This window comes from Hemicordylus capensis, chromosome 5 (genome assembly GCF_027244095.1).
Source record: "Hemicordylus capensis ecotype Gifberg chromosome 5, rHemCap1.1.pri, whole genome shotgun sequence".
Classification (NCBI taxonomy): domain Eukaryota; kingdom Metazoa; phylum Chordata; class Lepidosauria; order Squamata; family Cordylidae; genus Hemicordylus; species Hemicordylus capensis.
This window is the reverse complement of record NC_069661.1, coordinates 134,456,807-134,472,797: the sequence shown is the minus strand read 5'-3', so window position 1 is coordinate 134,472,797 and position 15,991 is coordinate 134,456,807. Positions and strand designations below refer to the sequence as shown.

General features: G+C 41.9%; 1 protein-coding gene across 2 annotated transcripts in view; it reads right to left on the bottom strand.

The window, feature by feature from the left end:
* Positions 1 to 15,991, bottom strand: part of SHISAL1 (shisa like 1) — a 115,285-nt gene that overhangs the window by 70,102 nt on the left and 29,192 nt on the right. For both annotated transcript variants that reach the window (XM_053254107.1, XM_053254106.1), the window contains exon 3: positions 64 to 277. In XM_053254107.1, the coding sequence (XP_053110082.1) occupies positions 64 to 277 (214 nt within the window). The remainder of the gene's footprint in view (positions 1 to 63; positions 278 to 15,991) is intronic.

Genomic DNA, 15,991 nt, shown 5'->3' with positions numbered 1-15,991 from the left:
ATCCAGAAGAAAGTTTGGGTGAAGAATAGGAGACAGAGAGAGAATTCCAGCTAATTTACTTACTTATGCATATATCCATCTGCATTTCCCGTTAAGTTCATCTGCATAACAGTCTGAAATTCCGTCTCATTACAGCAGTATTTAAACACGGTGTTGTTATGATGGCAGCAAAAGATGTATGATTTATTGTCAGAAAGACGTGGACAGTGAAATCCAAAATGAGAGCGGCCTTTGTAGTCTGTATATGGCTCACAGACTCGAAAATGTGCAGACAGTGCTGTAAGACAAAGAGCATTTGTCTTTGTAACTGAAACATTCTCTCCCATATTGATGTTATACAAATTTAAAATATGTTTCAATGATATTCAAGAACAGTCCTTTATATATTTGGAACTCCGGGAGCTAAAATGCTTGCTTGAAATAAAACACACCAAAACAATTTTTAAAATATTGAAATGTGATTCCAGGTGCCTGGAGATTCTCTCTCAATCTCTCTTTCGCTCTCTTTTAACTGAAGAAGCGGTACCCCCACTTTTTAGGTTTTCAATTTCCAAAGCAAGTAACAGTAAAAGATCCCCCGCCCGCCGCATACATAAAATATAAACCATGCAGGACTGGGAAGCAACATGCCCTCATTCCTTCCTTATCAAAGAACAACACAATGCAATATGAAAAGGTAAATTGTCAGTGACAGAAGAGCCTGGCTTCACTGAATATTTGGATGTAGAGGTAGTCAAATGTTGGCAAATACTAGATGGCCAATGGATGGTATCTCAATGGTCAACTCACCAGAATTCCAATAACAGCTGCCAGCAATCAAGGCAAAAAATAAAGACTAACTCATCCTCAGTCTGGTAGATTGGCTACCTTTGACCCTACTGCCACATGTGCAAATTGTTACTGAAAACATTATTCCTAAAACAGATAATCATACTTTCTTAAGCATTGCCCTCCTTAAATGTATTATTTCTGGGCACCAACAATTTAAGTGGTGGTTCTCTTATATTTAGAAAGGGGAAAGCAAATGACCATATCCACTCCCAGTACAGTACCTTTCCACAGCTGTTGCCGGTGTCTACCTCAAGTTTTGGGGTGTTTTTTTTAAAGACTGAGTCCTTTGGGAACAGGGAACCATCTTTATTTATTATTTTTCTATGTAATCCGCTTTTGAGAACTTTGATTGAAAAGTGGTATATGATGTAATAGTAGTAGTAGCAGTAGTAGAATACACGCTGAGACCCCATAACACCTAATCATTTACACAGAGAAATTAAAGAAAGAGCTGAGTCACACTTTACCTTTTGACCTCGGGTAAAAAATCAGTCAAGCCTAAATGTCCTTATCCAACCCCAGCACAGCATCCCTTCAACGGCTGTTACTGGTGTCCACTGTATATTTCTTTTAAGGTTGTCCCTTTTGGGACCGAGAATCATCTTAAATATTTTTCTACGTAAACCACTTTGAGAATGTAGGAAGTTGCCTTATGGATCAATGGTCCATCTAGTTGTCTACACTCACTGGCAGCAGCTCTCCAAGGTTTCAGGTAGGAGTCTTCCCCAGCCCTACATGGAGATGCCAGGGTGTGAACCTGGGTCTTTCTGCAAGTAAAGCAGATGCTCTACTACTGAACTACAGCCTCATCCTCTTGAGGATATTGAACAGGAGATAGCACTCAAATGCAGTCACCCATCCAAATTCAAACCAAGGTGAATCCTGCTTAGCAAAGGTCAGTTCCTGAGGCTCCCCACCCCACCATCCCAACTTTTGTTGTGATATATATATATATATATATTCATAGTAGTAGCAGCAGTAGTAAATGGTAAAAAAGAGTCAAGCAGCACCATAGTTGAGAATGGCATATGCACCTTTGAATGACAGGCATTCCCTGTTATATATTTGTTCAGTAATGCAAAAACATTTGGTTTAAGATGAGAATTGAGATGTTTTCAGTTTTCACTCATGTTCTAAAAAGCTTGCAAATTGCAAATTAAAATGACTAAACATCCATGCCACGGAAGCAGTAAAGACCTTGTACAGTTTCATATATTATACTGACTTTAGAAAGGAGTCTGCATGCACCTACACTTTGCCTTGGTCTTTCAGCTTGAGAGTGGGCTGTAGAAGAAATCACCCAGGAAGAATTTCAACAGATGCAGCTCTCCCAATAACTTCCTAGGGATGCCTCCAATGAATTTCTGCCTGGTGCATCTCTAAAAGACCCAGTGCTTACCCAAAGCATTTACTATATAATAAATGTCCAGCCCCAATTCAGCCAAAATCACTTCCTACAGATACACCTGATGGATTTCTGTCTTCACAGTGCTCCCCACAAATGCCACCTAACCAGCTGCCAACTGATCAGTGGAACTCAGTGACAATTGATATTTATTTATTTTTCAAATTTGTAGGCCACCCCAAACTTCTGTCTCTGGGTGGTTTACAACATAAAACAAATTTCAAATGAAAACCCTAAAGCAATTTAAAACCACAGTCCAGTTAAAAAGCTTGGGTGAAAAAATAAGTAATGATATATTTTGATTGTATTTAAGGACAATGCAAAATCCGGTGGCATCTCTGACTGAAAATGCAAGGCTAGAAGAAAAGATTGAGCAACAAAGGCAGCAGCTAGTCCATCCACAGATAAGCAAAGTAAATTATGGCACCTAATTCACAAACTTGTTCATTTTCTCCTCCCAATTCAAGACATTTCCTTTTATAAAAGAGCACAAAAAGTATCAGTCTGTTCTAAGGCAATCAGAACAACCATCTTCTTATTCTGAATTGGCATGTAGTGAAATGTAATTAAAACACAGCGCACAAGTCAGGAAGAACTGCAACAAATAGCTTTCCCAGATGGGGGGGCTTCATTGCAGCAGGAAGTGCCTTAAGTTAGGATGAGTTAGGACAAGATGGATAAAAAGCCTTTAGGCACACAGAAGCCGAGTTTGGAGTAATAGGAGTAAAGCTGGAGCCATTCACATTGCTCCCTCCACCTTCCCCACCTCCTGCCACTTCTCTCTGCTAAGAGAAAACAATTGATCAGCTCCTGATCAGCCCTCTCCCACCTCCAGCCTCTGACACCATTCCTAGTCCACTAGAGCCCTTGAAGAGTGCCTGCCTGTGAGAGAAAAGGCCAATGAGGAAGGGGAAGGGAGAATCCCACTGTGACTACAAAACAAAAAATACAAATTGTGATAACCAACCACTGAAAATATGAGAGATGTATATATTCAAAAATAATGAATGAGTATATAATCAATAATTAATAATCCATAACATGAGCATAGGTAAACAATATACAAAAAGCCTTCTCACAGTGCAGAATGTATGTACAAAAACTATCAGAAGTTAAGAAAGGAGGTAGCTGAGGCAGGCAAAATTAGACTGCAGGGTGGAATGGGCAAAGTCACGTAACAAAATCAAAATGGAAGTGGCAGATAGCCAAAGCACTGTGTCCGACGTGGTCTCAGAAGAGGTGTGGAATTCCTCAATGGCAGGATACTCAATACTGTCCAAACAGAAGTGAGGATGTAAAGTCACCGACGTACTGATAGTGGAGAACCCGTTGTGGACGCTTCCATAAATGAGCTAACCTGAACTTCTGATAGTTTTGTACATACATTCTGCACTGTGAGAAGGCTTTTTGTATATTGTTTACCTATGCTCATGTTATGGATTATTAATTATTGATTATATACTCATTCATTATTTTTGAATATATACATTTCTTACCAAAGGGTAATACTCTGTACTGGTATACTGAGTTTGCCACCATGAACTGAAGATACTTCTAATGGCTTTGTTGAAACACGATACGGAAACATGCATCTTTCAGATCCAACGTTGCAAGCCAATCGGCAAGGAGTGGTAGAATGCCCTGTAAAGTTATTTTAAATTTGAATGTGTCTACGAATTGATTCAGCCCATGCAGGTCCATAACTGCACGGATTTCTCTATCTCTCTTTTGGATCTGAAAATAATGAGAATAAAACCCCACCATTCTGTCTGTCCACCAAACTGGAGCAATTGCTCCCTTCTTCAGAAGCACCTGGATCTACTGAAGCAGCAAAGGAGTTGCTGGGGTGTGTTTTGTGTCTTGGCAAAGACCTTGCCATTTATAACCTTGGAGAAGTTATAAATCCTATTGCATAACCAGTGGTGATAATTCGAAGTACCCACCAGTCTGTTATGTGATGCCATGCCTCGGCAGTACTTGCCAGTCTGATGGTCTTGGCAAGTGCAGGTATTCATTCTGCTCTTGACAAACACAGAACAGATGATACGTGCTCTGGTCTCAACAACTGCAGAGTTGGTTGGTTTCACTCTGACAGGGTGTGGAGATGGTTGCAGTGGACTTTCCAGATGATCAAAGAGACTACTTTGCAGAATCCTTGTTGGGTCTAGTGTTCTGATTTTTAGACTTAGCGCCAAAACTTCTGTGTAGTTTCCTGATCGTGAAGTCTTTCCCTTCCTGATTTCTAAAAGCCGTGCACTGCCACCCATAGAAATGATAATGATTGAGTTGCAGTAGCTGATGCTGAAAAACACTTGGCTATATATTTTGGCTTTTTAAAAGTTTCCATCGTAGAATCTGTTTTGCTAAATAAACCCTTGCCATCAAATGGCAGGTTCTCCACTCTGCCCTTCATATCTGCATGAAGGTTAGTAGATCTAAAACATATGTGTCTTTAAAAACATTTTTTTAATTATTTTTAATTACAATACATAAACATGAATAATAAAACTGATACATACATTCGTTAACCATTCCTCCAGATATGTAAATAATTAGATGGAGGAGAATGACGGAAATTATCTTGATTTGTGAATAAAATGAAATCTGACCATATCATGAAAAGAATCATTAGAATTAGCTTGACCCGCTCGAAGGTGGATAACATGGGCCAGTTTTTCAGATATGGCAATATGCCACATAAACTGATACCAAGATGTCAGAGACATGGTTTTATACTTCCAATGTTGAGCAATGGATAATCTAGACGCAGTTAACATAAAAACTATAAGATCCTTAGACAATAATGACAAATTAGCTCCTGAAAATACACTTAACAGAGCCAGCTCTGGTCTCATATCTAACCTCTGTTATGTAATTTTACACATTTCTAAAAATACCTCTGTCCAAAAGCCAAAAATACTGGGACAAGATCACCATAGATGGAAGTATGTTCCCCTATTTCCACAGCCATTCCAGCATAACGGGGACATACTCTTATTAATGTGGGATAATCTAGAAGGGGAAAACATGCATGTCTTCGAATAGAAAAGCAACATGGGACTGTTTCTGCTAAATGCTTGAATGTGCTTAACTGCTGCCTAGTCACAGCTACTGATTTCTGAAGAGTCTCACCATATTTCTTCGTGAACTCTTCAAGTGGAAGATTACCTGCTTCTTCATACGAGTCCCACATGAAATAGTTGTACCTAGCCATGCATGCTGCATAGTTAACCATATGGACTGAAAGGCTGGCTGTCAAATATATTTTACTTCCAAAGACATCCATTTTTCTTCCTTCCTTGTCTGCTGGAGTTGTATGCCTGTGGCCTGATTTTGAGGAAGTGGCACAGTCTATGACAAGGGAATTTGATGTAGGGTGTTAGCCCATCCTGAACTCTCTATAACCCTTCTAGGTGCTTCACTGTTGGCATGGAGGTCTGCATTACCTCCCATGCAGATTGTGCAGCCTTGGTTATTACTGGAAGCATAGGCAACACCATAGGCTGTGAGGACTGAGCCATGGTCATGATGTTATAGAATGGAACAGCCATTTAAATGAGTAGCATATTGTATGCCTTCAGCTGCTCATTTGGAGATGTGGAGGACTTAGGAGGTACGTCTAAAGACAGATAACATAGTTCCTCAGTTATGGTTGAGTCTCCATCTGAATCAGTAGAAACATCAGAGTCTGGATCCGCACTACCCAGTGGCAAATCACCCTGAGGCAACGTCAACACAGTCACTGGCGGATCCCTAGGCACTGTCTTAGTCATGGACTTAACTGGAAGTTCAGGTTGGGTTGTTGTCATCATTGGCATAGAGACAGGAATTGTATGCCTCTGCTGGACTATGGGTTGTGTGAGCACTGGCAACTGCAAGGATGGTGCTGGAGGCAGTTGAGATACATTCACAGTTGCACTCCGAGTCTGAAGAAGTGGCACAATTGTCAAATGCTGTGCAGTGTAAGTTGTGGGTTCCTGTGGTACTGTCATGGATGTACCCTGTGTCTAGAACATTGGTGCAGTTGGAAACTGTGGGGCCTGCACCAGGACATTTACCGGGCCATGTATTGGTTGAAAACCCTGTCCCATATCTGTCACTGTTGCAGCAGGCAGTTTGTTATTTCACCACACCTCCCATTATTGAAACTCGTCATAATCATCTGGCATAGCTGATGTTAATGGAACTGCCCCGGGATGATTGCCGAACACACCAAAATTGTGTTTGGGCTTTCTGTGGGAAAATTGGCTCAGAAATTAGCAGCTCTACATCAGAATAATTTCTGTGCAAAGTGTTAGTGGCACACTACTAATGTGGAAATTAGCAGTTCCACATCAGAATAATTTTTGTGCAAAGTGCTGGTGGCAGAAAAGTGGACTAAAAGAGATTGCTTAGGTTCAAAAACAAAGAAGGTTTTATTTGAGGGTAAGGGGTGCAATGGAGTAAAAGTCACTTAAAAGCAATGTAACTACTAAAAATATGTTACAAGATGGGAGGAGGGATCTACTGAGCAGGGCCCTGAGTGCTTGCCTGTGTTCCATCCCTTGCAGGTAACAACAACTGCCATTTAAGATCCAGCTGAGCCGGGGCACGAGCCAAAGGGCAAGAGCACAAGGGCTCTAGGCCTTGTGGCTCTCAGCTGAGTGGAGAACAGCTGGTGGACTGCAGTAGCCAGAGGGTTGAAGAGTCCCAGCAAGTTTGAGGGACTTCTGAGCAGGAGCACTGATAAGATAATAACATTGTTGTTGGGCTGTCGGACTCAGAAGGCTGGAGGAGGAGGCAGCACGCAAGTTTCTGTGCTCCTGTTTTTAATCTGATTATTTTGTCCTTTTTAATTGAGACTTTTGACCTTGACTTATAGCTTAATTGAGTGTTTGGCTAGTATCTAGAAGCTGTGTCAATTTTCAGAGATATTTTGCTACTAGAGAATTGAGACTTATACTGCTACAAGTTTTGTTTCCCCTGACTCAGCAGTTTTGTAGTAGGGGTGAATAAAGAGTGTTTGCAAGGAGTGTTTGCAGTCAAGTAAGAAATTACTTCTCAAGTAAGAAATGAGGAGGAAACAGACTAAAACAAATCAACAAAGATAAGCTTTCTGAGAAAACTGCTTTGAGCTTTGTCAGTCTCTCTAAACCTCCTTATGTAGCAGACACAGCTGTTCGAGTGAAGAATGATTTCTCTCTTCTGCAACCTCAGTCTGCAACTTTTTTGTATGATGAAAATGGTGGGAATAACGGTACTGCTGAGAGTCTGCGGACTAGCCCATTGGGGGTCTTCCATGAACAGAGTAAAGCATGTAATAAATCATCCGGCTCTCATCATTATGTGAGCGGGTTGAGTGAGCCCCTTTCACTATCTATGGATGACTCTGCTAATTTATCTCCCAGCAATTTAAGGAAAACTCCCACTCCAGCAATCAGTGAGGAAATACCAGTTAAAGTGTCTAAACTTATTCTGGAGACTTTGATCTATTTATTCCAGCGTCCCTCTAAAATTACAGCCCAGATGGATTCCTTAGCCATGGAACTGAAAAAGTTATCCAATTTAGTCTCATCGGGTAGCTCTGAAGATAGAAAATCATCACAAGTAAAGGAAGACAAACAGCTTGCCAGCTGCTAATCAAGTGCCGATAACTGAGCGTTCTATCTTATCCAAGGGGGAGGTCTGTTTGTCCCCCTCTGGATATCGCACCTTGTGTTCTAAACGTGGCACTTCTCAGTCAATATACCGTCCTAACCATATTATTTTGGACATTCGCCAAAACTTCACCAATCGTCAGTGCTGGAATACAAAAGAAAAAATTAGAGCTTCATTAGCTCAGATTTTGTGCTTTTCTACTCAAGCAATTGATCTGATTTCATTCTCCAAACTCAAATCCTTTAAATCTTATATGACCAAACTGCTACTCAGATTTGACTATCTTTTAATTCCCCAATCTTTACTTAGAATGCGGGACCGTCTAGCAGATTGGGAGATATTTCCCAGGAGGGTTATTGAAGAACTTTCTAATACTCCCGATGACCCAACAGAATTAAATTTGGGATCCATGAGGAAGCGCATGATTACGCGAGCAAATCAGACTACTGGCAATCTACAGAAGAGAAAATTCCCATGTAGCCCTCCAACAGTTATGAAGGTTCAACAAACTCAGACTAGGTGAACAGACCCTATTTCGAACACTATCGCTGTACCCTGCTCAACTCTTTTAGGTTCTAGTGAACCAAACGATCGCTTGTTTATTACTGTTTCGGAAGTGGGCGAACTATCTGATGGATTGCAAGCTCCTTATCTTCTGGGGGAGTGTGATACAGTTGAATTACATGGGAATTTATCTAATTTATCTTTGGTGATGCAGGTGGATACGCAGTCTAGCCTAGTTTCTAATCTGCAAGAACTGAAGTCTCTGGACTCCGATATTCTGCATTCCACGGAAGCGCTGACTGGTTTTATCCCTAAGAATTTGCTGTTAGTTCCTAACCCTATCAATTCAAGGGGATTGTCGGATGAAGTAGATGGGATTGGATTAATAGCGGGATCGCTCCTGAAGGATGGCTTATGGACCATTGTTTCCAAGCTAACATCTCTTGAGGCTATACTATTAGAAAATAGGAATCAAAGGAAGAAGATCCCTCCAGAGGAAAGTGCAAGCAATATTATTCTATCTATTCATTCACAGGAGAATGATAAGTCCAATTCCTCCCGCTTGAAGGATCAACCAAGTAGCTTGGCTACTGCTGACCTACATCATTTGAGACAGACTAAAATCACAAACTTTCTATTTCCTTTGAAAAAGATTTCAGGAAGTTCTGTTAATGTAGCCAGTTCCCTTTCACAGCAGTGATAGTCCCAGTTGGTCTTGGCCAAACTGAAGCATTTGAACTCAACATCTGGAGATGTACTGCTAGAAGGGAGTGTGGGAGACGCTTTAGATGTGGAACCCTCAGCAGTACAGCCCACAGTGGGAAATGGTGTGGGTTCCTCACTCCTGGAGTCTTCGACCAAACAGCTCTTTCCTGCTTGCTCAAAGACTTGTTATCTGAGTGGTGAACATTCAACTTGGAAAATTCTTGGCTGGAATATCGCCGGGTGGAATGGGAAGAGTAATGATGCAGAGTTTATTACTTTTATCCAACAGTGGGACATTTTAGTGTTTCAGGAGACGTGGACAAAAGAAGAGATCAATATTAGCGGCTATACCATTTATTCACTGAAAGCCCACTCGGACACTAATAGGGGAAGGCTGGAGGCTGGCTTACTATGTTGTATATCGCTAGCCTTGAACGTAGAATCCACCTGACTAGCTGACCTTCCCCCTTATGCCATGGCAATTTTGATCAAGGCTAGGAGTGGAGACTTGTTATTGATGAATGTTTATTTGCCTCCTGGTCAATCAATTAATTCCACTAGTATTATCTGGGAACAGTTGGATATGTATATAACTGAAGCACTATTGAATTTTCCCCAAGCTTCTGTAATTCTTATGGGGGGTTTTAATGCCAGATGTGCTTCCGATGATAAAATGTTGATGGCCTTACAATTATGGAAATGGGGTGATTGTTTAGATGGTGCCCCGCTTTCCAAACGTTATTCTAAAGATAAATTCATCAACTCATAAGAAGCCCGACTACTCTATTTAACTAAGATACATGAGTTGACCATTTTAAACGGTACTATATCCCCAGATATTCCTGGGGAATTTACGTTTCTTTCCTCGTGGGGAAATAGTGTTGTGGATTATGCTATGGCTTCTAAATCTATTCTTCCCTATGTATCTTTTTTTGAAGTGGGTGAGCAAATTTTTAGCGATCATCTTCCTCAGGAAAGGAGGGATAACCTGTTCCCCTGTGATTTTGAGGACAGTTCTGCCAATCCATGCTGCAAAATAAAATGGTCAAGGGTGGTAGAAAATGAGATATCCAGGTTTTATTATTCTCCCGAAAGTAGAGTCTTATTTAATTCCATTGTGCAAGCACACCTTGGACCGCATATAATTGTGGCCTATGAAAAATTAGAAAATGCTCTTATGCAAAAGTTTTTATACTGTAGTAAGCTGCACTCTTTTACAGGCCTACCGTAAAAGAGCAGCTAATAATTGGTTTGATCTGCGTTGCAGGGCCCTACGCAAGCAACTGCTGAGTATTTACAGAGAATATAGACTGGGCATAGAACAAATAATTCCTCCAGTTTACTATCAGAGGCATACAAAAGCAGTCTCAAATTTGCTAAACAACAAGCATTACATGATGTCTGGAATAAGCTTATTATGGCTACCATTAATAAAAATAGCCATTCTTTCTGGAGAATGGTTTCGGCAATGGGTCGGGTTTCCATGCCTTGCAGAATTCTGGCTAGCTCGTGGGAAACCCATTTCTTTGTGGTCTATAATGATGCACAGCCTAGCCAGGTCTTTGTTCCACCTTTGATTGAGGAGTTGCCCCGTTGGCCTCCAGTTACCCCTGTAGAAATAATGGACCTAGTTGGTCGTCTTAAAATCGGAGAAGCCCCTGGTCCTGACCTTCTCCCTGAACTATTAAAGGCTAATATAGAATGGTGGGCCTTAGTTCTACCCAATTTATTTACATCTATTAATAGTACAGGAGTTGTACCAGAGCAATGGAAAACAGCAATAGTTGTTCCTATATTCAAAAATGGTTCCCATTTAGATCTATCTAATTATCGACCATTAGTTTACTGTCAGTGGTTGGCAAATTATATGCGTTGTACCTTTTGGATAAGCTTGAGGCATGGATTTCAGAAAATCAAGTTCTTGGGATTGAACAAGCGGGCTTTAGAGCAGGTCGCTCTACCCTCAATCACTGCATGATCTTGTACCATCTAGCAAAGAAATACTCTAGCGTCCTCAATTGCAATTTTTTTGTGGCCTTTATTGACTTAAAATCTGCGTTTGATTCTATCTCCAGATATCTATTGTGGTCCAAACTTGCAAACACAACAATAGATAAGAGATTGCTATTTCTGATGATGAAGCCTTATTCTAATTCCTCATTGAGGGTCAGATATGCTACCAATGGGGCCCTAACTGATCCAATTCCCTCTACTCGAGGGATCAGACAGGGTTGCGTCTTGGCCCCGACTTTGTTTAATCTCTTTATTAATGATTTGGCACCATTTCTGGAGAGGGTGGATTCCCATGCTCCGAAGCTGGCTAATATAAGAGTGCCTGTTTTACTCTATGCTGATGATGCAGCTGTGCTATCTCAGTCCAGATTAGGTCTGCAAAGACTGTTGCGTGCTTTTGCCGGCTACTGTAATGATAAACTAACAGTTAATTATTAAAAAAACAAAGGTCCTGGTTTTTTCAAAATCCAGGAAATTATACAAATGCGTAATAAATCATAATCGCATTGAGCAGGTTTACAGCTATAAATATCTAGGTATAATATTTCAATATAATCTTAATTGGAATGCCCATAGGCTGTCTTCAATTCATATAGCCCGTAATACTCTCAGTGCCTTTTTGCATTTTTATGATTCTAAAAGGGCGTCAGTTTATTCCCATGGCTCTTCAGGTATTCCGTGCTAAGATTGTGGCCCAATTACTTTTTGGAGTCCCGCTATGGATCCAGGGAGTGTCAGCTAAACTGGAGAGAGTACAGTCTATTTTTTTAAGAGCAATCCTCGCAGGGCCTAGGTGCGTGTCATACTCTGTTCTATGCTTGGAATCTGGGTCTTTCTCCATAGCTTGTAAAGCCTGGGAGCTTACCTTTGCCAGATGGTGTAAACTCTGCTCAGAGATTCAGGAATTCTCTTTCCCCCCCAATATTTATGGGTGGACTCTTATCCCAACCCTTGGCTAACATATGTAAATAGCAAAATAATGCAGCTGGGCCTTTTGAACTTCTCACTCAGGAATGCAATAAGGTGAAGGAAATACTATTTCTCCGGTTGCATGACACTGAACATCAGGAACTAATGTCTTTGGCCAACAGGACTTGTTCCCCTCTGCATTTTGGGATTTTGCCACCTAGGGGAGATAGAGGTGCCAATTACTTAACAACATTGCACTTTTCTAAATTTCGGGTCTCATTTGCTCGGGCTCGGTTAAACGTGTTGCCCTCTTCTCTTTTGGAACGGAGGTTTGCTAAAGACCAATCTGCTACAGTTTTTTGCCCTTGTGGTGCTGGCCTCCTGGAAACTGTCACCCATGTTCTGCTATATTGTTCTTTGTATCTGGATGCTAGAGAAGAACTTATTTCCCCTTTGTTACTCAAATTTCTTGGGAGGTGCGAGCATTTTTATACATATTACTGCCTCGCGGATGTAAGCTCTGAGATTACAAAAATTGTAGCAATTTTTCTTTATATTGCCATTAGGTTAAGGTCTCAATTAAGTGCTTAACTGTGGGAGCTGTTTATGCTTTTTAAACTAATTTTTTTATGAATGACTGTATTTTGTTTTATTGTGTTTTAGTATTGTTGTATTGGAGATGTTATTTCTATTTCTGCTGGCCAATAGCTGTAATAAAATTGATGATGATGATGAAATAGAGTGAATGGAGATGCAAACATCTCTTTAGGTCAGAAGAAACTAGTAAATTAATCAGTGTTTTAATGGGTACATCTCTGAGTTTCTATCATCCACTTTCGCTTTCTTCTGATAAGGAGGGAATTTGCATTGCAGAGTATTATCTGAATTCCCTGCTGTGGTAATTTGTTTTAGATCATTTGAGGCATCTATGGAGGGAAGGTAGACCAAATGAGGGTCAATCATACAGAGAGACCTTGAACAGAGAGTTAACTTTTGCAAGTTAACTTTGGGAGTCTACTTGGGTATCCCAGCACGGGGAAAGCACGAGGCTAGTTCCCTTTCAATTTGGCTTTGGCAGCTGCTAACTCTAGGGGTAACTGTCCACTGCCTACTAAGTGACTGATCCCCAATAAGTCAACAAATGGAGGGCTCACGATCCCGTGAGGCTGCTCAGCATGTTAAGAGTGAGACCCATACGCCTGCAGTCTCAAACATAAGCAGAGAGGTTTCTGGGAGCCTGTCGAAAAGCAGTGCTAGGAACACTGATGACAAAGCCACAGCTGCGAACAAGCTTCCTGTGTATACGCACTGCATAAACATTGAGGATGGGCTCCAAGTGGGGTGGGTTGAAATAACCATGAAGCCTGGAGCTGCTGAAGAAATAGGTGCAGCAGTGCATCTTGCCACGCCAATGGCTTGGGGTCTGCTTGTTCCAAAACAAGTTGACCCCGAAGGAGTACAATACAGACAAAGTGTAAGCCATGGACAGATCTAGAGAAGCCTCATCACCAAAGTCACCCTCATCAAAAGCAATAAGTGGTGATTGCACTCTGTGTAGCATAGGAGTAACTGTTGCTAATGGTGAGCTAGGAAGGCTTCTCGGTTATTATTAGGGATGTGCAAAACATTTCGGGTACAGAACGATCTGTGCCCAAAACAGCGAATTTCGGGTGATTCGGGGCCGAACTGAATCACCCACGAAAAAATCTGAGAAATTTCGGGCACAAGCCGAATCACCCGAATTTCGGACCCGAAAATTTGGACCTCCATTTTTTTGCCTTCTTTCCCCCCCTACATTTTGAGCTATGACGTCTATTTGAATTTCCCGCCTTTTGCATCCCATTGACTTCAATGCAAAAAGGTTGGATGTGACGTCTGCTCGCATTTCGGGTGCCAGGGGCAAAATAGTGGGGTGGGGTGGTAGTTCCTAATGGATGGAGGTTACCACCCCAATTGCAGAGTGATTGGGCAGAGGGCTGATTTTTGGTGAATTTCTGAAGTTTACGCGTCTTTAAGGTTTTCCCCGTGAAGGGTGTATCGTTTCACGTCGGGGGGAAAGGGGTGTCCTAGAGCGGGGTGGGGTTGGTGGTAGTGCCGGGTAGGGGGCAAGGAAGCTACCTGAATTTTTTCAAAGGATTTGGGCAGAGGGCTGATTTTTGGTTAATTGTTGAAGTTTTCGCGTCTTTAAGGTTTTTCCTCATAATAAGTTATAATGGAGCTTTCATCAGCCCCATAAGTGCACTTAGGGGGTGCTGGGGTGGCCCAGAGCGAGTGGTGGTGTAGTGCACATAAGGTGCCAACCACTCCCATGGGTTTCTAACCCATGGGGTACAGGGTTCTGTTGTTTCTGAGGTTTTCTGAGTGTGGATTCTATGATAGCAAATGAGATTTTCAATGAGACACCATGAATCCACTCTAATTTGCTATCATAGAATCCACACTCAGAAAACCTCTGAAACAACAGAACCCTGTACCCCATGGTTCTAACCCATGGGGGTGGTTGGCACCTTATGTGCACTACACCACCACTCTCTCTGGGCCATCCCAGCACCCCCCAAGTGCACTTATGGGGCTGCTGAAAGCTCCATTATAACTTATGAGGAAAAACCTTAAAGACACATGAACTTCAACAATTCGATCCCACGTTATGCCCCTATCTGCCCCAAAGACACTAAAACTTCAAAAATTCACCAAAAATCAGCCCTCTGACCAATCCCCCTGAAATTTGGGTGGTAGCCTCCACCCATTGGGCACTACCACCCCACCCCACTATTTTGCTCCTGGGACCCGTTTTTTTACCCGAATAGATTCAGATTCGGATTTAATCCGAATCCGAACGGAATCAGGGGTAATTCGGGTAGCCCATATTCGGGCACAGAACAGAACGGAGGTGATTCGGTTCGGGTCCCGAACAGAATCGCTGAAAACCCGAATTGCACACCCCTAATTATTATTATTTTGCATTTGTATCCCGCTCTTTCTCCAAGGAGCCCAGAGCGGTGTATGACATACTTGAGTTTCTGCTCACAACAACCCTGTGAAGTAGGTTAGGCTGAGAGAGAAGTGACTGGCCCAGAGTCACCCAGCTAGTTTCATGGCTGAATGGGGATTTGAACTCGGGTCTCCCCAGTCCTAGTCCAGCACTCTAACCACTACACCACACTGGCTCCTCGATGCCAATGTGTCTGTAACTTCCCCCAATAGACAGTCCTGTCAAGTCTCCAATGTTGAGAGTTTCAATACCGAGGCAACCTTTGATGTCAAGGCTGCATCCACCATCGATACCGATGCTGTCTCCATTGTTGATCCTGAAGGGGAGTTTCGGCTTGTATCTCACATGAAGAAGGGGTTCTAGTTAATACCCACTTCTCTGACTTGTCATGATACTTCTTAGCAGGCACCAGAGAATCCTGATCAGAAGCCCTCTTCTTAGCCTTGTGTGCTTGCCATGACATTTTAAAAACTCCATAGTCAAATCTTTGGGGCATTTAAAAACCTCATCATAAGCTGTAGCTGTCGAAGTTGACGACCAAGGCAAAGTTTTAGACTGCACATGCACAGATCCCGCCTGCACAGTTGACCCCTTCAATGTCCAACTCGACACCAACACAGGTCTCAGCTTCAGAGGGAGAATGGCTTTGTCACAGAGCTGCGAGCAAACGTAAGGCATGGTTCTTCAAAGTTGGCTTAGTAATTAAGCCACAAATCTTGCAAGTTGGTGGACTATGCTACTCACAAAGTAAACAGGAATCATGTCCATTCGTACCTCAGATGGAGGCTTTGCCTTGCACTTTGAGCAGTGTTTAAAAGGTCACTTTCTCTTTCTTCTACATCATCATCATTTTAAGAACAAAATCTAAAGCAAACAAATCCATTGTCTGTTTTACAGAGAATACAGGTAGTGGTTAGGCAGTCCAAGGTCAATAATACACTGAAAATACTATCAACTTCTATCTTACAGATCCAAGGAGTACAGTGAATAGAGAT